Here is a 24394-nt window from a genome sequence, read left to right as displayed (position 1 = left end):
GCAGCTGGACCCGCCCAGGCTCTCGGGAGCACCTGAGTCGCCAGCGGCGAGGTGGGGTGTGGCGGGCCGAAAGCCTTCGCTCCCTTCAGCCCCCACCACCTGGCCGCGGCCGCCAGGGCAGGCGGGAGGGAGGATGATTGACGGAACCGCTCAGTGGCTAGGGTATTGCGGAGGGAGGGACGAGGGGAGGGAACGGCTGAGCTTTCTCCTTAAGCTGGTTGGGTTGGGCCTCGGGAACAGGCTCCCCCAAGCCTATTGGCCTCCCTGAATGGGTTGTTATGGTAACAAATGACCGAACAGTCCTTTATGAATCAGCCAATGAGAGGGGCCGTCTTTTTCACCGCACCTCTGAACAGTAGGTGTTGCGAAAGCCCGGGTAGGGCCGGGAGAAGAAGGCCGTGCCAGGACGCCCTGCGGAAGGGCCGAAGGCGGGGCTTGTGACGTTACTGGATGAACCAATCACCCCTGGTTTTCTCAACGGCCCCGCCCTTTTACCGCACATTTCCCCTCCCCTTGCTCATTTCGCACGACGCAGCGGTTGGGAACACAGACATTTTCGGAGCTGGAGCCGCCACTGCCGCCGCCATTTTGTGTCTGTGGAGAAAGAAGCTTCTGTGGCGGCTGGAAGTGGACGGAGATCACCCTTGAGACGGCGGCGTTTCATACCCGAGGTTCCCCCTGTGTCGTCCCCTAACCCCCCTCCGCGGTCAGCATGTGGTGAAGCCGGAGCCGCGAGAGACCCGGGGAGAGGAAGAGGAGTCGGAAGGGAGGCGGGGTATCGAGAGCGGCTTCAGCTTCAGCTGCGGCGGACCTCGGAGGGGGGCCGCGGCGCAATGTCAGAGCAGACGCCGGCCGAGGCCGGTACTGCGGGGGCCCGGGAGGACGCCTGTCGGGATTATCAATCATCACTCGAAGACCTGACCTTCAATAGCAAACCGCACATCAATATGCTGACCATTCTAGCCGAGGAGAACCTGCCCTTCGCCAAGGAGATCGTCTCTCTCATCGAGGCCCAAACCGCCAAGGTTTTTATACACCCCGCAGCCTCCTATTCTTCTAATACTCCCTGATTTTAGTGTCAGCCTCATCCCAGGTCTCGCTTCCATCCAAAGGGGGACAGTGTTCCTCCTCTCCAACCCTCCACCTCCCAACTCAGGCTCGGTCTCTGGCCCAGGCTTCGAGCGTGGGCCTCTCTTGGGGGGGAGGGAGTGGGGAGGATAAAGGGTGGAGTCCCACTTCCGCTTACCAACTCCCTATTTAGGCCACCGCATTGTATATCCCGACACACACGTTTTGAATAGAGCCCTTTGGGGAGGGGGGTACTTAAAAGGCAGTTTGTGGTGTGGGGAAGTAAGAGTTAAAACCATTTTAACCCCCGGGAAGGTGGGGAGTGGTGGTTCTCCCATTCCCCGCCCCCACCCCCACCCCCACCCCCTTACCCTTTTGGGTAATTGTGCTCTGTGGGTTGGAAGGAGGTGAAGGGGGACCTGGGAGCGAGCTGTTGGTGGGTGGGAGTAGGGAATTGGCCCCGAGTGGAGCAGCCGCCTGTTAGGAGCCCAACATGGCGCCTGAAAAGCACATGATGCGAAAGGGAAGAGAGGAGAATCCATTCCCTGCCAGCCAGGCAGCTGCTCACACCCGTCAGCCCCGTTTTGGGGTGGGGGCGGCCAGATCGAACTTTTATTCTCCTATCGGAGGGTCTAATTTGCCCCAAAATACGGGAAATTGGGGGTTCGGGCGGGGTTCGGGTGGGGGGAGGAGATCTTATCCAACCTGTAGGTGGAGAACTGGCCCAGTGGGTAACAAGTACTTGCAGTTTTTTTTTGAAAAGTTCAGTCCCTCCTCCTCTTCCTTTTCTCTTTTTTTCCTCCCTTCCCTGATAGTGAAGACGTGCTTTTCTTCACCCCTTGACAGAAGTGGTCCTCTGCCACCCTATATTTCCCTGTAGTCCTCCTCTTCTGTGGATTCATGTGGGAGCGATGTCATTTAAGTTACTGTTAAACTTAGTTATCATAATGAGTTTTAATAGCTTCCCAGTATTACGTTTTAAGTTATTTTTCAAGCTTGTACTATGGTTCAGTTTTTTCTAGTTGTTAGTGATTGAAATTAACAGGATGAGCCTCCTTTTAGCAGAGTGAACCCCTTTTAAAAGGCCACTTTAACAACAACCACCAATATATTGTTTAGAGGCGGTTTCTGTCTAGTGTACAACTGAGTGGTCTGACTCTTAATAAATGGTTTTGAAATGTGTGACTGGTATTATAAAATTTGTGAATAAAACATATAAAATATGTATTTGTCTTTTTTATTTACCTTTGTAAGGTGTAGAATCTGTTTCCAAGACTTATTTTTATCTACGTGGTTGTGTGTTTTAAACAAAAGTCTTTAAGTGACTTGGGTTCATTCTTTAGGTTCCATCCACTCTTTTGGGTAAATCTGTTCACAAGATACACGGTTTCAGGTGGTCCTTTCATACCTTAATTTAAAGAGGACAAAAAAGTAAAGATGTTTTGTTTTGTTTTTAAGGGCCCAACAAGTTTGTCATGCTCAGTCTGACAGCTAAAATACAAGTCTTCATTCACCTTTTCCTGTGAATGTCTGTGAAACAGCTATTGTTCTTTTTTTAAAGTATGAGACTTAAAAAGGAAGCATTCCTCATACTCAACATCCTTTTTATTGATATCACAAACATGTTGGAAGTGAAAACTTAGTTTTTGCCTTGTTGAAGGCTTACCTTGACATTGAATGCCTTTTTTAAAAAACAAAACACTTGCGTTTCTTTCTTTCTTTCTTTTTTTTTTTAAATAACATTGATTTTTAAAATCTAATTACCTAGTAGTTTGGGGATTACTAATATTCCACAGAGTCTAATATTTAGCAGTTCAGGTTGTCACTCAACAGTTTCCTTGCTGGTTTTTAATGGATCCAGAAGACCTTCGAGAAGTGAAAACTAAATGCTGACGATAGTGACCACATTAAAATTTGTATTTGTGTATGGCGACACAGAGTGGTGAAAATAGATGGACTATTTGCTGATAAAAGCTGAAAATTTTTTTGGCACACGTTTCCTGGTTATTTTTGGAAAGCCAGGTTGAGGAAAAGATGTAAAAGTCACTGGGGAAATAATCAGGGTTGGGGTTGAGGGTGAGGGGAGGGATTTTCTGTCATTTGGTAGCAAACTGGCTTGGTTTTGTGTTTCTGGAGGTGAATGTTTGTGTCCTTATTCTCTAGCGTCTCGGCATTACTAAAGGATTCACACCTAATTTGACTCTTCCCATGAGGCAGTAGTAGTGAAAAAATATTACATACAGGATTCACTTGTACAATAAAAAAATTAGCCTACTGAACAGATTTTGGTTTTAAAGAGAGCCTGTCTTCATAAGTACAACAATGACTAAAATGGTATAAAACATGACATGGTAAGATAAAGACACAGCAATAAAGCATTGGACATGTTGGTACTTACTAGTATACCCACATGCAGTGGCCTTGTGAACCCTTTTATTAGGACCCTAAAAGAAATTTTTCATACAAAGTTATTCAAAGGTTTCCTTGGCCAACTTTGGTTGTAAAGGTGTTATCAGAAGCAAGAGCACTTCCACACACTTGTATGGGCAATTGGTTTTGTGAAATATGATGGCGTTGTGTACTGCAGAACTGTGAGCCTACCCTAGCTACAGATAGCTATGGGTAAGTGTTGTTCAGGGTTAAGATTCCGATACACATGGGATGGGTAAATGGGGATAATTTTTTTTTTTTTATTTTGTCTTTAAATCATGGGTGCTCCTGTGGAGTCGGAGTTAACACTTTTTATGGTGTGTCTTAATGCTCCTCAAGTCTGTGAACCTGCTGATGCTTTCTGGAAACTTGCTGTACATTCTAAAAGCCAGTGGTGGGTTAGGCATTGCAGTTGAACTGGGGGCAACATTTCTTTGCTTTGGAAAGGGCCACCTGTATCAGCATCACCACACTGGCTTTGCACAAATTTAGAAACACTGGTTTGTGCATGTCAGAGGAAAAATATTTCGACGGAGAGTCCATGCTGTGAAGAAAATCTTCAGGACAAATCCTGGTTTCCAGAGTCAAGTTCAACCTGATTTACATGACTCAGCAGCTGCTCCATCCAGTTTTTCTTGTATCAGTAACAACTTGCACCTTCCTGCATGTCCTTGTGCAAGTTTCAGAGTGTTTTTTTGCCATTAACTTCATATGTGAAGTGTACTTAATTTCTTTGTTCATTGGATTATAGAAAAGTAATCCTAATGATTTTACAGGTAACAAAAGCGTCATAGAGTCTAACATATAAAATATGCCTAAGAAAATTAGGGTTTCTGCCAGAAGTCTGGAAACTTTACTTCGTTGAGTCTAGGCACACTATTCTAAGTTAATGGGAGTCACAAAGCTTACACTTGGGTTACAGAAAATACCCTTTCCCCTTTTTGCTCACTTAAAACACAGGTCTTTTTACCGTATGAACCTGAAATTACATCGAGTGTTAAATGAATGTGCTAAAGATTACGGTTTGTCTTTCTGGTATTTCTGAGCTAATTTTATATGCTCAACTAAAGATCATTGTAAGAGATGACACCTTGATTGAACATTTAAGTTTCATAAAGGTTAATATTAATTCGAAAGTATTTAGCGTCAACAAGAATAGAAATCTGTATTGTATGTTTGAAAACTCACTTTTAAAAGTAATTCTTTGGTGACAATTCATTATACTAAACTTCTCAGTTTCTTTTTATCACTTCAGGCTCCTTCCTCAGAGAAGCTTCCTGTTATGTACCTTATGGATTCTATCGTGAAAAACGTTGGAAGAGAGTATCTCACTGCCTTTACTAAAAATCTAGTTGCAACATTTATTTGTGTGTTTGAAAAGGTATATATGCATTTAGAAACATTTGAATTTTTAAAAAATGTGTTCCTGATTAAATAAATACTTGTGTTTGTGTTGGGTTTTCTTGGGTGGTGAAATGTTTTATTCTCTTGGATATTTATCAAGTACCATGCTAAAGTTAGTGTTTTATGTTAGATCTTTAAAGCAGATTCTAGGGCTTTTCCATTATCCATTCAAGAATAGATGGGGTTTGCTTTTAGAATTTGTTTTGTTTTTAATTGAGTTCATTTGATTGAAGGTCTGTTCCATCACTAAAATATGGGCAAAAATATCTGAAGCTATCAAGAATACTTCAAATTTCATTGTTGCAGTTTTTGGTGTTAGGATGTTGACTATTCCTACCTGGAAAAGCATAATCTTCCTGTGTGTCCCAGCGTGTGATTGGTGCCTGAAACTTTTGTGATCCCCCCCCCTCCCCCGCCCGCAGAAATGTTTCCTGTTACTTTGTTCAAGTGTGTTTTCTGTGAATGTAATAGGTATGTGTGAATGGTGGACCAGTTAATTGCTTTAAGTTATTTTGGAAATACTCTTAATCCCCTCTTAGTGTTTAGAAGAAAGGCTTGTTAGTTTCTATACCCAGAGATTGCAACTTCTTCCTTCCATAACATTGTATCTGGTAGTTTGTTTAATACAGTATTAGGCTGAGGAAGACAAGGGATTTGCTGGAGTAATCCATTCTCTTCCTGCCAGACTTGATCTTTCACACTTAGCAAAAGGACATTTATAAGTAATTTAGTTTTAAATCTTGTTACCTAACATAAAAAAAAATGGTAGTTCTTATCTTTTATTAGCTGAACCTGTTGTGTTTGGAGAAATCTTACAGTTGTCAGACTTGGAGAATTGGAATTATTTTGAAAGAAATATCAGATTTTACTTGTTTGTTGGAACAGATTTTACTTGTTTGTTACTTGTTTGTTTTACTCAAGTAGTTGCTACTTGAGTAATTTTTTTCTTCTCAGTTCTTAGAAAAAAATACTGCTAGTAAGTATATGCAGAAGAAATGTGGAAAGCTGGGTTTCAAATTGTATTAAGGGGCTTGTTGATGAATAGTGTATTGTAGACCTTGGCTAAATACTGCTTACCTGAAGCTGTAGTCTAAGAAGCCAACTTTGCATTACAGGAGTTGGGGAGCTAAACCAGCTTCTTGGTTTCAGTTTCATTATGTTCAAATTTAGTTGGGTGTTTGGTAGAATATTACTGAATCTAACAGGGCTTTGACCCTGCAGTTGATGAAAATGACTATAATAAATATAATTCTCTAAAGACTTGAATATAGGCCAGGCTTTATTATCCTAAAGTTAAAATTCTAATTCAGTTTTCCCAAGTACTAGGTGTCTCTGCTAACTAGTTTCTGAATATCCTTGTTATTGTTATTCCTGTCATAGTTAGGTAACACTGAAGCTCAACAGTGGGTAAGATACCTGTGAATTTCAATTTTTATGGTGTCTTCCATACCACAAATAACTTGTTCATAGGTGCCAACCATATTGTATTGCAGAAGATTGGTTAGGGAGACAGATTTGTCTTACAGGTTCAACTAATTTCTAGTTGTTTTACACTTTTGTCCAGAGTAAGAGTAACATAAGGAATACTATATCAAGCCCTAAAATTTGGAAACATTTTGTACTGTTAAAAATAGAATTGCTTAGTTGTTTGCTTTCATAAAGGCCAGGGGACAATGACTTTAATTTTTCTGAATTTTTTTGAAGGAGAAGTTTCTTATTTAACTTTACATTTTCAAACCAAATATACCTTTAATAAGTTATTACTGTTGTACATATTTATGAATGAGTGGTATGTTTGCTGTATTGAGAACAGAGATTTATATAGCTTTAATTCTTAATAATTAAAACATTCTATAGTAACTTAACAAGCCATAGAATTGTTCTGTTGTTCTAGGTGGATGAAAATACTAGAAAAAGTTTATTTAAATTACGTTCCACATGGGATGAAATATTCCCTTTGAAGAAACTTTATGCCCTGGATGTCAGAGTCAATTCGTTAGATCCTGCTTGGCCTATTAAACCTCTGCCCCCCAATGTGAATACATCTAGCATCCATGTGAATCCTAAATTTTTAAATAAATCGGTAAGTTTTAATATGAATGGTATATAATACTTTATCAGATTTCGATTTACCTAAAATTTCTTGTTTGAAATCTCAAGAATACCCCGTGCTAAATTAGTTTCGTTACAAAAAAACTTTTTTCACTCAGGTTCACAGTGCATTTAAAGTACATTCTTCTTGTTGAGGTGTTACATAATATCCTTATTTCGGTTTTTAAATTTTTGGAAGATTTTTTTGTGTGCTTTAAACATGACAAGCCATTTATGATTATGGATAATATTTATTAAGAGGTCAGCTGATAATTTTTAGTTCCTCCTTAGCTTCCTTTTTAGCCGTGAAATATATATTTTTAACACATTATTTTCTCTTATAGCCCGAAGAGCCTTCAACACCTGGCACAGTGGTCAGTTCCCCTAGCATCTCCACTCCTCCAATTGTTCCTGATATACAGAAGAATCTTACTCAAGAACAACTAATAAGGCAGCAGTTACTGGCAAAACAAAAACAGTTGTTAGAACTTCAGCAGAAAAAGCTGGAGCTTGAGCTAGAACAAGCTAAGGCACAACTGGTAAGTAGAGGAGATTTGGCATTTTAAATATTTTAAACCTGTCTTCAGATAGAGAAGTAATTATTTTGTATTTGAATTGTATTAGCATGTTATTTTTATTAGTGAGTGTATTTTTCCACATTTATTTTGTAAATTATGGTACCTTTATTACACCAAATTTTTATTTCCTTATTGTAAAACTCACGAGTATAAACTATACACTAGTTTCTTTCAAGTACTTTTTTCTGTTAAATTGCTATCTTTTAAGATAACACCTTAGTTTAACATTATATCAAGTGGACTTAAGACCTGTCCCAAGATGGTTAGGTGTGTTGTTGTGAATGTTTTTGCGTAGTCTTTAATGTTTTATGAGCTTAGGTTTCAGGAGTAGAAATCCAGTTCCTAAAGCCTATGAAAGAAAAGCCATCACAAAATTAAGGAGGCCAGGAAGATTACCTACTTCCATGCATGAATGACCTTTTACTAAGTTATTTTACTTAGCACTTGAATTTGAGAGTGAGGAAGTGCAGGAAGGCAAGATTTTATCAAGTTCATTATCAGTGACATTAGGAGGAACTAAATTTTATGACCTAAAATTTAGCTGGAATGACTCTGATTCTTGTGCACCTAGGGTGCAGTGATTTATTTGGTAATTTCTTAGTAGCAGTCTGGCTCAGAATACTGCATAATTAGGAAGAGGGAGGATGTTTTTTTCATTCTCTTAAAGATTACATTACAAAAACCCCAAAGTAAAGGACTAGTAAGAAATAACAAGCCCCATAAGTACATGAACGTTCTCTCTTCATTTTAATCTCCACTTAAACACTAGAAGTATACAATGTAACTGTAGTATTGAATGGATTTATTGAAAAAACATTACATTCTTTATTTTTTGTTTTCCTGACAGATAATCTGCATGTTTTATGTATTAACATAAACGTTTATTTTGTATTTCAGGCAGTTTCTCTTAGCGTTCAGCAGGAGACATCCAACTTAGGTCCTGGATCTGCACCATCCAAATTACATGTTCCACAGATTCCCCCTTTGGCTGTTAAACCTCCCCATCAAGTTCCTGTGCAACCAGAGAAAAGCCGTCCAGGTCCATCCTTACAAATTCAGGATTTGAAAGGAACTAATCGGGATCCCCGTCTTAATAGGATGAGTCAACATTCTTCGCATGGAAAAGATCAGAGTCACAGGAAAGAATTCCTAATGAACACATTGAACCAATCTGATATTAAGACAAGTAAAACTGTACCCTCTGAAAAACTAAATTCATCCAAGCAAGAGAAAAGCAAATCAGGTGAAAAAATAACCAAGAAAGAACTTGACCAATTAGATTCTAAATCTAAATCTAAATCTAAATCACCATCACCTTTGAAAAACAAATTATCCCACACAAAAGACTTGAAAAATCAAGAATCTGAAAGTGCAAGGGTGTCGGATATGAGCAAGAGAGATCCTAGGTTAAAAAAACATCTTCAGGATAAGACTGATAGCAAAGATGATGATGTAAAAGACAAGAGAAAAACTACAGAAAAAAAGGACAAAGATGAGCACATGAAATCATCTGAACACCGACTTGTTGGAAGTCGAAATAAAATCATCAATGGCATCGTACAAAAGCAGGATACAATAACGGAAGAATCAGAAAAACAAGGGACAAAACCAGGGAGATCAAGTACTAGAAAGCGGTCAAGATCGCGATCACCCAAGTCTCGATCACCAATTATACATTCTCCAAAGAGAAGAGATAGGCGGTCACCCAAACGAAGGCAGAGGAGTATGTCTCCAAGTTCCACACCCAAAGCTGGAAAGATTCGCCAATCAGGAGTTAAGCAATCACATATGGAAGAGTTTACGCTACCTTCCAGGGAAGAGCGAAATGCTAAAAGGAGTAATAAACAAGATATTCGAGATCCGAGACGAATAAAAAAGACTGAAGAGGAACGACCACAAGAAGCTGCGAATCAGCATTCTACAAAATCCGGCACTGAACCAAAGGAGAATATAGAAAATTGGCAAAGTTCCAAGTCTACCAAAAGATGGAAATCTGGTTGGGAAGAAAATAAAAGGTAGGATGTTAACGTTTTTAATTAAGTAAAATAACGTATGTTTTAAAGACAGTCTTAATTTTAAAACTGGGTAATATTTATTGGATGCTGTAATTAGTGCTTTATTTTTCCTTTTATTTTTCAGTAACTGGGTGAAATACCATTAGTATTCCTATTTTACAGATAAGGAAACAAGTTTAGAAAGGTTAACTAGTCTACCTAAAGCTGCACGTCTAGGACATGCAAGAAGTAGAATTCATGTCTGATTTTCCTGACTTCAGACCTTGTGCTCTTAATCATTTAGTTAACTTTTGTAGTTACATGTATTCATTTTAACCAGATCCTTTGGAATATGGTCCTGAGTAATTGAAAAAATTTTCATGAAGTAACATGTTTTTGTGGTTTCAGCTTACAACAGGGTGATGAACATAGTAAATCTCCTCATCTAAGGCATAGGGAGAGCTGGTCAAGCACTAAAGGAATCTTGTCACCTCGAACCCCAAAGCAGCAGCATCGATTAAGTGTAGATGCCAATCTTCAGATTCCTAAAGAGTTAACTCTTGCAAGCAAAAGAGAATTACTTCAAAAGGTAGTTACTATGACCACATGTAGTCATTATTCTCTTTTGTCTAAGTTTTTTTGTAAGTGCTTTTTATACTTAAAATATTTGATTTCCTTTTATCACCCCTACACAGACGAGTGAACGTTTAGCATCTGGTGAAATTACACAGGATGAGTTCCTTGTTGTTGTGCATCAAATTCGACAGCTATTTCAGTATCAAGAAGGTAAACATAGATGCAATGTACGGGATAGTCCTACAGAAGAAAATAAAGGTGGATTAAAAAAGAAACCTCTCTTATCTGATGCTGAATTAACCTACTATGAACATAAAGCAAAACTGAAAAGGACACAGGTTCAGCATTCATTTCCAAGACTTGATCTCTTAGATCCTGATATTTTTGACTACCCTTTGACCGATGCCTTGTTGTCTGGAATAGAATGTGAGCCATCCAAAAGTAAACATGCAAGTAGGAATAGTGGAGCACAGTTTGACAGAAAAGAACAATTTAGTGAAAGAGCAAGACGTCTTTCTCCTATATCTGGGAGTCGTACTTATGCTGAGAATCTTTCACCCCATGAGGGCCGGAGAAGACATGACGAGCAAGTCTCTGCTAAAGGTAGAAAAAGTTAAATCAGATTATGCCTATTGAATCAGCAGTGAAGGGAAAATGAACAAGCTAAGTGGGGATGGATTTCTGTGACTGTTCAGACTACCTTTTGTTTATTTTGTTTCATTTTTTCCCCTCAAAGGGAAGGGAAGGGAGCTAATACTTAAGACCACCCTATGTGTTAGGTACTTGACTTAGGTTCTTTATATATGTAATCTGATTTAATCCTCACAATAACCCAATTAAATATATTTTATCCCATTTTACAGATAGGAAGCAAGACCAGAGAGGTTAAATAACTTGCTCTCAAAGTCAAATAATTAGTTGACAAAATGGGGATTTTTTTTTTTTTTTTTAAACCCAGGTGTGTCTGACTGTAGAGGGCATCCTCTTTCTTGCTGCTTGATATGCTGTCTTTTCCTTCCCCTCTAATAAAGTGAGATAGTTTTGGATATTTTTGGCTAAACATTTACATGAAAATAAAAAGATTTAAGATAATTTAATAAAAATTCAGATTCAGGGAAAATAACATCTTTTTCTTTTTAAAAGGTGTACGAGAAGAGCAGAGGTCACCATTCAATGATCGTTTTCCACTTAAGCGACCTAGATACGAAGATTCAGATAAACCATTTGTAGATAGCCCAGCATCAAGATTTGCCGGCCTCGATACAAATCAGCGACTTACAGCTTTAGCTGAAGACAGACCATTATTTGATGGACCTAGTAGGCCATCAGTAACAAGAGATGGCCCAACCAAGATGATTTTTGAAGGACCTAATAAATTGAGCCCTAGAATTGATGGACCTCCTACACCAGGTTCTCTTCGGTTTGATGGGTCACCAGGACAAATGGGGGGAGGTGGCCCTTTGAGATTTGAAGGACCACAAGGTCAGCTAGGAGGTGGATGTCCTTTGAGATTTGAAGGTCCTCCAGGACCAGTAGGGACGCCTCTGCGGTTTGAGGGGCCGATTGGTCAGGCAGGAGGAGGTGGTTTTCGGTTTGAAGGTTCACCTGGTCTGAGGTTTGAGGGATCTGCAGGTGGTTTGCGATTTGAGGGACCAGGGGGCCAGCCTGTGGGTGGTCTCAGGTTTGAGGGACATCGGGGTCAACCTGTGGGTGGTCTACGGTTTGAGGGACCTCATGGTCAGCCTGTGGGTGGACTTAGATTTGATAATCCCCGAGGTCAGCCTGTAGGTGGACTTAGATTTGAAGGGGGTCATGGTCCATCAGGGGCTGCAATTAGGTTTGATGGACCTCATGGTCAGCCAGCAGGTGGGATCAGATTTGAGGGCCCTTTGCTACAGCAAGGAGTTGGAATGAGGTTTGAGGGTCCCCATGGTCAGTCAGTAGCTGGTTTGAGGTTTGAAGGACAACATAATCAACTTGGTGGGAACCTTAGGTTTGAGGGTCCACATGGTCAGCCAGGGGTTGGGATCAGGTTTGAAGGACCGTTAGTCCAACAAGGAGGTGGAATGAGGTTTGAGGGTCCTTCTGTACCAGGAGGTGGCCTGAGAATTGAAGGGCCTCTAGGTCAAGGTGGTCCAAGATTTGAAGGTTGTCATGCTTTAAGGTTTGATGGGCAGCCAGGTCAGCCATCACTCTTGCCAAGATTTGATGGATTACATGGGCAGCCAGGTCCTAGATTTGAAAGAACTGGTCAGCCAGGCCCACAGAGATTTGATGGACCACCTGGACAGCAGGTTCAACCAAGATTTGATGGTGTACCTCAAAGATTTGATGGCCCACAACACCAGCAAGCATCAAGGTTTGATATTCCTCTTGGTCTTCAAAGCACACGATTTGACAATCATCCTTCACAAAGGCTTGAATCAGTATCTTTCAATCAGTCTGGTCCATATAATGATCCACCTGGCAATGCTTTTAATGCCCCATCCCAAGGACTACAGTTCCAAAGACATGAACAAATGTTTGATTCACCTCAAGGACCAAATTTTAATGGACCACATGGCCCTGGAAACCAGAGTTTCTCGAATCCCCTTAACAGAGCTTCTGGACACTATTTTGATGAAAAGAATCTCCAGAGTTCCCAATTTGGAAACTTTGGCAATTTACCTGCTCCAATAACAGTAGGAAATATTCAGGCGTCTCAACAGGTAAGTCTGCTGTAGTTACTCTAAAATGATGTTCTTTGCAGATGTGGACCATTTTAATGTTTCTAGGGTTTGAAGATTTTTAGGAGATAATTTATTCTGTAGATTAACAGTTTGTAAGGTACTCCAAAAGTCCACATGCTAGGCAAGTGGGATGAGAGTCTTGAGCCTTAAATTTGCAATTTAAATCCAAAATTGATTTTAGCTCTCCCAGTATCTGTAAAAATCTCTCTCTGTCTCTGTCTCTGTCTCTCTGTCTCTCTCTCTGTCTCTCTGTCTCTCTGTCTCTCTCTCTCTCACACACACACACACACACACACACACACACACACACACACAGTGTTTGTTTTTTAATGGACTTTATTGTTTAGAATAGTTTTAGGTTCACAGCAAAGTTGAGCTGTGAAATACAGAGATTTCCCATATTACCCCTTACACATGCATAGCCTCCCCATTATGTTTTTTCCTTTTTGGTTTCAAAGGTAGTAAAGTATTACACAATTGTGAGTTTGTTTCATAGACTCATGCTACATTGTAGAACTGTGGAGCCCCTTAAAGTTATAGGGAGCTGGATTTTTAGACTTTTAAGAACTTCCTTAACCTGAGTTAAATAAAATCAAACTGCCCATGCTTTTACAGCCTTTCTTTTTCTTTTCTTCCTACTTTTCACCACCTTTCCATTGATTCCAGTTGAATACAGTTGTGTGATATTAATGTAAACACAGGAAACTTGTGACATGTCTCCCAAATACATTCAGTGCATCACCTCAACTTGTACAATCATCTGTTGGTATTCTTTTGCTTTTGTTCTGCATATATTTTAAAATGCATATTGAAATAATTATAAAGCAGTGTGCTTACATTGTGTGATTAATGACTACTTTGCTTGCCTGCTGAAATTCTCCTGGGCTAAATTCATTTTTTTTCTAGGTACTGACATTTTCTTACTAGGACAGATTCATTTTATAGTAGTAATGTCTCATGGAAGAAAATGTAAAACAAAAAGATTTTAAAATGTGTTATAAGCATTATTGATAGCAAGCAGTCTGTACAGTAGTTGTTTGTCTTTTACAGTCTACTTTGCAACCCAAAGTATGATGTTCAAGCAGGATGATCAAAAAAGAGTTAAAAGATTGCTGATTAATGCAGGCTTTTCATATCTGTGGGAAGGAGTCTGGTCAGCAGTTCTGGCCTCAGCTTTGCTGACAGCTAGCCATTATGATTGTGTACAGGTCATATCTCTAGATATCAGTTCTATTGTAAAATAAGGGAAAGCATCAGCAAGGTAAAGTGATTTGTGTAAGGTCACACAGACTGTTGGCTATCTTATGTTTGCATGGTATCTTAAACTTCTCATATATCTTATAACCCATGAAACAGGTAAGGGAGTATTGTTTCATTTTTGTAGAAAGTCTAGAAATGAAGTGATCCAGTTAAGTTACACTTGTACATTTTTATTGTAGAAACCAGACCTTATGATATCTGTTGGTATTTTTATATGATCAGAATGTTAAAGTTTTAGTTAAAATACAGAAAGGATGTCCTTTTTTAAAACCAAGGTTTCTCTTAAAGGTTCTTACTGGTGTTGCTCAGCCAGTAGCATTTGGCCAAGGACAACAATTTTTACCAGTTCATCCACAAAATCCTGGAGCATTTGTTCAGAATCCTTCAGGTATGTACTTTCTGAACTTAGCGTTTTTTCAAAAAACAAATACTGTTTTGTTGAGTAGCTATTTTTGTCAGTTTTAGGAAATGACAATTTTGAGAGGGGATATGCAGTTTAGAGAAATTTAATCTGGCTAGAAATTTGTGTTCCCTTTTTGAGTTTGTTTCCACTGTTTATGTGTATTCACTTGGATCCTGTTTATAGCTAGACATGGTCAGCCAGGGTTTTGTAGACCATAAAAAAGAAAGAAACCTGTGGAGGGTGGAGTAAAGGGTGATGTTTGTGTTGAGGTAAAATGAAATAAATGACAAACCTCAGAAATCTCAGTTATTTGATATTTTGAGTTTTTGTTTTGTGTATATGTGATGATCCAGCAAACACGAAGTGAATACTAGGGACTTTGCTTTATAAAGTTGATTCATTCATATGTCTTTATGGGCACTCAAATAATAATTGTACACAACATGTTAAAAAAGTAGAAATAGGGTGCCTGGCTGGTTTAGTTGGTAGAGCATGTGACCCTTGATCTTGGGGTTGTGAGTTCAAGCCCTGGGTTGGGTGTAGAGCCTTCTTAAAAACAAAAAAGTAGAAAAACCTGAGTCCCTAGCCAGGTCCCCTGAGAAGCTCTTTTGTTACTGTGAGATGAGGCATAACAGTATTGTTATGGATACAGTAACTGTATTGGATATGAGAGCTTTAAAAGCGATTTTTAGTTTTGGGGTGCCTGGGTGTCTTAGTTAAGCATCTGACTCTTGATTTTGGCTTAGATCATGAGTTTGAGCACTCCATCAGGCTCCATGCTGCAGAGCCTGCTTGGGATTCTCTACCTCTCCATCTCCCTCTGCCCCTCTCCTGCTTGTTCTCTCGCTCTTTCTTTCTCTCTCTCTCTCCTCTCAAAATAAACGAAAAAAAAAGTGAATTTTAAATTTAATTTGAAAACAATGGGAAGTATATAAATTATGGTATTTTATAAAATAACTGCAAAGCTTTAGTGTATTGAGAACTAGCCCAACCAAATTGTAGTGGTACTTGCTTTATTTTTTTAATCATTAAAATAGGCACTTTAAGAAACATGCTGTAGCGTGGCACTATTTAGGTTACAAATTTAGGGAGTTTTCCAAAACTTCTGAAGTAACTAGGGAAAGCCTAGTCAGTCAAGTTCTAGTTTATGCTTTAGTTCTTAAATTGTGTCATCACAAGTATTTCATGTAATTAATTTGAAAAACTCTTGTGTTTTTAGTTCCTAGATTGACAATTAGGATAAATTAATATTTTTTAAATGTTTTTTTGTTGTCACCGTATTGAAAAGGGAAGAAAGAACTGGGATCTAAAGTCAGAAGACCAGTGTTAGAAGCTATACTTTACTACTTTATAGGTAGGCAGGGTATAAGCAAATATCCTCTCTGGGATTCAGTTGCTTCCTCTTGACAGACAATAAAGTCAGTATTTGCTTGGGAAGTTTGTTTTTTAAGAGTCAAATAAGGTAGTATATGCAAAAGTGCTTCGTAACATGTGCTGTATTAACGTATTCTTTTTAGAACTCAGTTTTTTTTTGTTGAGTAGAGGATTTGTTATGTTGGGGTGAGTAGCACGAGATAGTGTGCAAAAACTGCAAATTTTCTTTTTGTTTTTACAACCTTGGGGTGCATGTGTATACACACAGGGCATAGCAATGTCACAGAGGAAATCATATCTTTTTCCTGTAGGTTGCAGGAATTGAGTGAGATGTTAAGTATGCCTTACTTCAGGTTCTGCTCACTCCTACTAAAGAGGTGTGAAAAGCATCCAGTGTTCTATATTCAGCTTCTCTTAAGGTTTCTTCTTGAAAATGAAAGTAAAAACACCTCCTAGTAGTAAATATTTAAACATATTGATCATTTGCTGTATGCTAGGTATTGTTCTAGGATGACTCTTCTTTAGCTATAAAACTGAGGCACAGATATGCAACTTGGTTATGTCACACAACTAGAAAATGGGATTTCCAGTTAGAATCCCAGGAGTCTGTTTCCATAGTTCATGCCCTTGATCACTCAACTCAGCTGCTCACAGACTTGTGAATAGCTGGTTACAACTCTGAAACATAAATAGCTAATCCCAGTGAAATGTAAATGTTAAACTAGGGTGTGAAATGGTGTTGTAATTGACTGTTGAGGTTAATTTATTCATTCATGTATTCAGACATTTCAACAAATATTAATTAGCCCGCAGTGTACAACGGACTGTGCTAAGGGTACAGTATGCAGTGGTTAAGAGCAGGGATTATGTATATTGTGGATGCAAACTGAATTTCCTGTCATGAAGAGAAATTTTTAGTAGTTCAGAACTTTTTTCTAGAGGTATAGTGAGATGCATAATAGATAATAGTGACATACAAATACATTAAAATACTGTGTTTACAGTTGATTTAAAGAATAGTAATTGGGGCGCCTGGGTGGCTTAGTCGGTTAAGCGTCCGACTTTTGATTCTGGCTCAGGTCATGATACCCTGTCGTGGGTTTAGCCCTGCTCAATAAAGTATTTATAAAGTACTTATAAAGTTTCATAAAGTATCAGTGTTTTCAGTGTTAACTTTTAATATTTGTCCTAGAATATATTTTTAAGAGATGAGGACTTGCTGACCTAAATGAAAAGTTCACTTTAGGAGCTTCTGTGATAATTACACTCATCCTGAAGAAGATTTTTTTCAAATTTATTTTTATTTTTTTAATTTTCTTTAATGTTTATTTTTGAGAGAGAGAGAAAGAGAGCGTGCACACGCACCGTGTGAGCGAGCATGAGTGGGGGAGGGGCAGGGAGAAAGGGAGACGCAGAATCTGAAGCAGGCTCCAGGCTCTGAGCTGTCAGCACAGAACCTTACATGGGACTCGCCAACTCACTGACCGGACCTGAGCTGAAGTCAGACGCTTAACCGACTGAGCCACCCATGCATTCCCCAAATTTATTATTGATAGGGCATCTTGAAGAAAACTTTGAAAAATGCATAGTATGATTTACATCTTTGAGTTCTACTTTCATTTTAAGAGTGCTATTTTTTTAAAGGAGCCCTTCCAAAGGCATATCCTGATAATCATCTCAGTCAGGTGGATGTAAATGAATTATTTTCAAAACTGCTAAAAACAGGAATTCTCAAATTGTCCCAGCCTGATTCAGCTACAACACGTGAGTATGGTTTTTCTATACTGCATGTACACAAAACTTTATTAAGTTTTAAAGGTGTATGTATGATTTGCTATAATGTTATAAGTTATGATAAAAGTCATTAAAATTTTGAATTTTGAATTTTTTTCTGGAAATGAAATATAATTGGCTTATAATGAAATACTTTAAAAATTTTCTAAGATGGTACTAGTAACTTTATAGTGGACATTGTTTCATTTAACGTTCGTGCAAATGCCATGTGCAGACTTTTTACTAGTTATTTTATATTGATTTAGTGTTTAAAAATAATTTGAATATTGATGAAATAAAATTTCATGAAAATTGACTTTTAAGAAATCAGACTTAATTTCAGTTATCAAAACAAAGAATTGTATTTGTTTCCTTGGTCAGTAAATACAGTGAATAGACAAGATGGGATTCTCTGTATGTTTATGACACTTTAGTATTCCTCTATAATGAATGCTTAGAGAACGGTATTGAGAAGTTTGTTTTTTTTTTCAATTGAAGAAGTAAATGAAGTTGCTGCTCAGCCTGCCCCTGAAGAGGAGGAAGATCAAAATGAAGATCAAGATGTTCCAGATCTTACCAATTTTACAATTGAAGAACTGAAACAGTATGTAATCTAATTTTCTTTCTAATTTTCCAAGATAAATGGGACAATGACTTTAATTAAACAGTGGATGTTATTATTAGTCCTATTCATTTTACCCCTCTTTCAAGTGTTTATAAAATTTAGGAAGCATGTTTTCTTTTTCTTTAATGTAGTGAAATATACATAACATAAGCTTCAAGAAGCCTTTATGTTTTTAAATTTCATTTTAAAATATGTCTGCTGCACAAGTATTTAGGCCAACAGACCATCCCCAAATTTCAATTTTTTAATATCTGTATTTGGTATAGGAAATATAAGGAGTTACAATAATAGGTATTAATCATCATGTATTCCTTTTATCTCCATTTCTCTTAATCATTTTTTCTGTATTTGATATTCTTGTGCTTTTGAAGATAGGAAAATGAGATTTTTATAGTCTAGTATTTAAGAACTTAAAAAAATCTATTTTCATTTCATAAGTAATGCATATTCATTGTAGGAAGTTAGAAAATTCCTACATGCTCTGTAGAGCATGTGACTCTTGATCTCAGGGTTGTGAGTTTAAGCCCCATGTTGGGCATGGAGCCTACTTAAAAAAAAAAAATTGGGGCGCCTGGGTGGCGCAGTCGGTTAAGCGTCCGACTTCAGCCAGGTCACGATCTTGCGGTCCGTGAGTTCGAGCCCCGCGTCAGGCTCTGGGCTGATGGCTCAGAGCCTGGAGCCTGTTTCCGATTCTGTGTCTCCCTCTCTCTCTGCCCCTCCCCCGTTCATGCTGTGTCTCTCTCTGTCCCCAAAATAAATAAACGTTGAAAAAACTGCAATTAAAAAAAAAAAAAAAAAAAAAAATTAAGGAAAAAAAAAGAAAATTAGAAAATTCAGTTAAATCAAGAAAATAAATTTAACCTACAATTCCAACTTTACTGATAACCACTCTTTTAACATTTGGTGCATATTTTTTCCTAATATTTTATTTGTGTGTATTACTCCTATAAAAAAAGTTAAAGGTGCTTTATGGACTTATTATATCCTTATGAATACTTCATAAAAATATAGACACCTAATGGATTACACCTTTTAAAACTCAATTTTTTTTAACTGTAATTCATGGAATTAAAGTTTTATAATGAAAGTCTTCTAATAAAGGCTTATAATAAAAGATAGTATCCCTTTTTCCTGGCTTTACTCTTTACCCAGAAGCATTAAAAATAATTGTTTTTAAGTTTATTTATTTATTTTGAAAGAGAGAGAGGGAGTGTGAGTGGGGAGTGGCAGAGAGAGAATCCCAAATAGGCTCTACCCTGTCAGCGCAGAGCTGGAAGCGGGTCTCGCTCTCAACAAACCCTGAGATGACCTGAGCCAATATCAAGAGTCAGATGCTTAACTGAACCATCCAATACCCCCACCCAGACGCTTTTTTTTAAACCATTTTTAACTGTTAGTTATGGTTCCTTGCATTTCTCTATTTCTTAAAAGATACATATTTTTCTTGATTTCTTGATTTATCACATTTAGACAATCTTTTGATTTCCTGAAAATGAAGATTTAGCCAGCTCTTTTACTGTCCTACCAACTCTTCCCCATATAGTTATAAAACCATTTTTATTATATCATTATTTAGTATTAACAGTTCATAACTGCCCTATTTATTCAGTTAGTTGGTTTGTATACTTATTTCTTTCCAAATAGGAAGCTCAGAATTGTAAGAACTGATGGTGACCTCAGTTTACCATGAGTCTAATTTTTCTTTTTAGTTATGTATACTATTATTATTTCTTTTGTACTACTTTCACCATTCTTTAGATGAGGGTGGGGTAGTTGAGTCATTCAGAACTCCAAAGATCTGAAGAGGTGAAATCCATTTGTTCTGCCATACCCATCTGCCATGTCCACCTTGATGTTGACACTAATCTAAGAGCAGGCCAGCTATTGGCTTATTAGTTAGCAGATGATCATTCCATTTTTAGCTAGAAAGGAAATAACTGGGCCAGGCCTATCAATAAGAGGATAGACTCCATGTTCTAAAATTCACCAAAGTTAATTTAAAGAGGGTCAGTGACATGATATTAGAGAACAGTATTGATCTTAGGTATTGTTTCAGCCAGCTTTTGGCCATTTTTCCACATTATCAGAACTAAAGATGATTTCTTTGTTTTTCAAAATAGACGTTATGATAGCGTTATAAATCGGCTGTACACTGGTATTCAGTGTTACTCTTGTGGAATGAGGTTTACAACATCACAGACAGATGTATATGCAGACCACTTGGACTGGCATTATCGGCAAAACAGAACTGAAAAAGATGTTAGCAGAAAAGTCACTCATAGACGTTGGTACTACAGTTTAACAGTAAGTAATCAGTATACCTCTAAACCATCTTTTAATCCTTAAATCTTATCATTCTAAAAAGTGTTATAGTTTAAATAATTGCTGGGAGCTATCTCATCAATTTTCTAAATAGAATTTGATCCCTAGAATATAAAACGTTTTTAAAATAAATTTGAAGAGTATGTATTTGCTTTTTGTTGAGATAAGAGTAGGACGTAAGTTTCTACTAGCTGTAAAATTCCAATTTCCTATGACATTATTTTTTTTATCAAAAATTTTATGTGAAATTTATCTTGTTTAAATTAGTAGTTGTAACTCTAGAGGTAATGGAAAATGAACATTAAGAACTTAACTGTTCAGTAGTTGCTTTGTACTGTCTCTAAGTTGTGGGGTTCATAGAGAAAGTATAATTTTAAATAATATTAAAGCATATTATAGGTAAATGTACCCTTATCTTTCAATGCTATTATATTGAAGATAAGCAGTAAAAGTTTAGAAGCAAATGAAAATATTCCTTTTAAATAAACTCCTTTTAAGGACTGGATAGAATTTGAGGAAATAGCTGATTTGGAAGAACGTGCAAAGAGCCAGTTTTTTGAAAAGGTGCATGAAGAAGTTGTGCTCAAAACTCAGGAGGCTGCAAAAGAAAAGGAGTTCCAAAGTGTACCTGCTGGACCAGCTGGAGCAGTTGAGGTAAGAAAAGAATATTAAATTTTCTACCTCTGGTCATCCCTGACTTCCTTATCAGTGACCAACAACAGCAAAATAAATGTTAACTATTTTTGCATGGAAGAATGCAAAATCCTTAGAACTTATTTTGTATTTATATATTGAACTTCCAGATAACACTTAAGTTTTCTTCCACTTAATAAAATGTTTATATGTTTTTACCTAAGTTGATTGAATGTGTTCTGTAAATTTCATTTTTATGATTCTATTTTAGAGTTGTGAAATCTGTCAAGAACAATTTGAACAATACTGGGATGAAGAAGAGGAGGAATGGCATTTAAAAAATGCTATTAGAGTAGATGGAAAGGTAATTTTCAATTCTTCATAAGTGTTAAGATTAGATTTTTTTTGTAGGGGCTAGCTCACCAGTTGGAAAGAAAAATTTTTGTTTTTTGATTCTTATAAAAAAGGTATAGAGTGTTTGAGTTGGAAGTTATTTTAGCAGTCAATTGGTTCTATACTCATTTTATATAAGAAGTTGCAGAATTAGTTAACGATAAACCCAGAGTAGATCTGAATCTAGTCAATCTTCTTTTTACCTAAACCACATCATTTTAATTCTGAATTTATAATTCATCATAAAAAAACTGTTACTATCTTAAAAGTATACCATGTTATCTACTTAAATGTATAAAGCAAGATTACAGAGAAACTGGATGAAATTTTTGTTTTATCCACATATGTGACCAAGTGATTTTTGCCACCTTTCTAAGGTAGCTATTTTTTGGTGTAAATTAAAAAAGACAATCCTATCAGAATAGTCTATTGGAAATGAACACACATGTGAATACCTACTTACTGTTTTTCTTTTTGCTTCAGATTTATCATCCATCATGTTACGAGGATTATCAAAATGTAAGTTCTTTTTGATTACTGTTTCTTCTCATGTACACTAATAAATTCTATTTTCAGTTATTTTTTTTTTGCATCAGAGCAATATTGTTTAACTTTATTGAGCTGTTTTGTGTTTTGATGTAGCATTTAGGTTGTTCACTAAATATTGGTGCTAGATTGATAGGATCTGATATAGATTTTGAAATTTCTGTATTTCTTGCATTCTATTCACTTGAATCTTGATGTTTTTTACTAAAACAGTAGGCCCAGAGAAATGTGAGGGAAACTGAAGAGGATGATCATAATGTGAACAGATTTCTAGAGTTATGGGTAGTGTTTACGGCCCTTTTTTTTTTTTTTTAAACTTAGCATATTATAGCATAGGAATAATTTTAAAGTGATCACATGTGAAATCTGAAAGACCTGTCTTGACTTCAGAAGTTCAAATTTTCATATTTGAGAGTAACCATTTCTTAAAACCAAACAATAAACACTAACTGGTTCAAGAGGGAGTTTGAGGGGCACCTGTGTGGCTCAGTCAGTTAAGCGTTAGACTCTTGATTTTGGCTCAGGTAATCTTGCAGTTCATAGGTTTGAGCCCCACTTCAGGCTCTGTGCTGCCAGTGCAGAGTCTGCTTGGGAAATTCTCTCTTCTTCTCTCTGCCCCTCCCCTGCTTATTCTCTCTCAAAACAAATAAACTTAAAAAAAACTAAAAAAATAAATAAAAATTAAAAAGGCAGTTTGGAAGATACATTTAGGTAATCAAAAGAGAGTAGACATTCTAGGACATTTGATGGTTTGTGAGGCCAGAGTATTTGAAATTACGATAGTCACAATTCCATAGTATATGTAGGGGTTACTATCTCTGGGGTTAAATATAGAAGTATATCTAATCAACTTCTTTTGGCCTGACAGTGGTTACTGCTTTTCTTAGCTCAGATCACTGCTGAGGATATATTAAATGCTCAGTATATTTATTTGCCTGCTTTTATAATGTATGGGGAAGCAGGTATTATTTGTTTGTTATGTGTATGTTTCTTTGTCCACACAAAGGTCTTATAAATAAAACTAATGTGGTACTTTTGAACTTGAATTAGAACTCACAGGGCTTTTCATTTTGTAGACATCTTCATTTGATTGTACACCATCTCCCAGCAAGACACCAGTTGAAAACCCTTTGAACATTATGTTGAACATTGTCAAAAATGAATTGCAGGAACCCTGTGAAAGTCCCAAAGTTAAGGAAGAACGAATTGATACCCCACCAGCTTGTACAGAGGAAAGCATAGCAACACCCACTGAAATTAAAACAGAAAGTGATACAGTCGAGTCAGTTTAAATAAAATGAGAAAGGTATGTTTTTCTTTTTAAAAAAAAGCTGCTGTTGGATCTAGAAGGTGAAGAATTTTTTATGTATATATAGACATATATCTATATAAATTGTCTAGCTGAGGCAGGGCCTTCAGCTATCATTTGGTTAATAAATACATTTTAGTATTTGCATTTCCTACTGCCTGCACAGTTTCAGGTGCTTGTTGTGTGAAAGTTCTGTAGATGTGTGCAAATTTAACAAAATGAAATTGTATGTGTAAAAATGTACGATTTTCACTTGTGAAACTGTAAATTATAAATAAAAAATATTTTTGCTATCCATGGAGTGTAATATTTATGCACACCATCAAATAAAGACAGTGTTTCTGTACTTTTTATTGGGTGAAAATGGAATTAAACAGCAACCTCAACATAAAAGATTTTTTTTTCTAGTAGCTTCACATGATTAAAGAAGCAAATTCTGGTTAGTTTTATCCTTCAAATGAGGGTTGTGAGAGAGCACTGCAGGACTTTTCTCAAATAGAAAAGCCAGACTTGAAAAATTTTTTAAACCGAAATAGGACTTTGCATATATATCTCTCCAGCTATAGAGAACCATCCAGATGTCCATTTTTGAAAAGTATCTAATGAAGCAACTTTTATTGAACTTGGACACTGATACCATCAAGCGATTAACAAATATATTTAAGTACTAAAGGTGATTTTTTTTTTTAAGTGACATTTTTCAAATTTGTCAAACAATTTAATGCAGATGAACATATTTCTATTTTAAGTTACAGGGGAATCTGTAAGAATGTTCATTTGAAACATGGTTAACCTTTTTCCTTTGTTGGTTTTGACTGAATTAGATGGATACCATGAGATGTTAATATTCATACATGTAATAAATAGAATGATGAAGAAACTTCAA

General features: G+C 37.1%; 1 protein-coding gene across 4 annotated transcripts; it reads left to right on the top strand.

Annotated features, from left to right (window-relative positions):
- Positions 1-512: 512 nt before the first annotated feature.
- On the top strand, positions 513-24394 carry PCF11 (PCF11 cleavage and polyadenylation factor subunit). 4 transcript variants are annotated; one of them, XM_045483815.1, is made up of 16 exons: positions 513-1025; positions 4754-4879; positions 6797-6985; positions 7338-7532; positions 8469-9586; positions 9974-10154; positions 10261-10351; positions 11285-12849; positions 14419-14518; positions 17552-17671; positions 18182-18284; positions 20426-20609; positions 21126-21281; positions 21532-21624; positions 22137-22172; positions 23276-24394. In XM_045483815.1, exons 1-16 carry the CDS (start codon positions 834-836, stop codon positions 23489-23491), a joined length of 4665 nt encoding a protein of 1554 aa, XP_045339771.1. In that variant the 5' UTR covers positions 513-833; the 3' UTR covers positions 23492-24394. The 4 variants fall into 4 exon arrangements, with proteins under 4 accessions (XP_045339771.1, XP_045339770.1, XP_045339769.1 ...); XM_045483814.1 differs by having other exon boundaries at positions 18179-18284; XM_045483813.1 differs by having other exon boundaries at positions 10261-10744.

Source organism: Leopardus geoffroyi, chromosome D1 (assembly GCF_018350155.1).
Source record: "Leopardus geoffroyi isolate Oge1 chromosome D1, O.geoffroyi_Oge1_pat1.0, whole genome shotgun sequence".
Classification (NCBI taxonomy): Eukaryota; Metazoa; Chordata; class Mammalia; order Carnivora; family Felidae; genus Leopardus; species Leopardus geoffroyi.
Note: the sequence above shows the minus strand (reverse complement) of the source record. Positions and strands in the feature narration are given on the sequence as shown.

Bases quoted from the DNA above. Each gene is read 5' to 3' on its own strand.
- PCF11 (XM_045483812.1), top strand. From the start codon at position 834: ATGTCAGAGCAGACGCCGGCCGAGGCCGGTACTGCGGGGGCCCGGGAG. The intron at 1,026-4,753 runs GTTTTTATACAC...TTATCACTTCAG, and splicing joins TCGAGGCCCAAACCGCCAAG to GCTCCTTCCTCAGAGAAGCT. The intron at 6,986-7,337 runs GTAAGTTTTAAT...TTTCTCTTATAG, and splicing joins CTAAATTTTTAAATAAATCG to CCCGAAGAGCCTTCAACACC.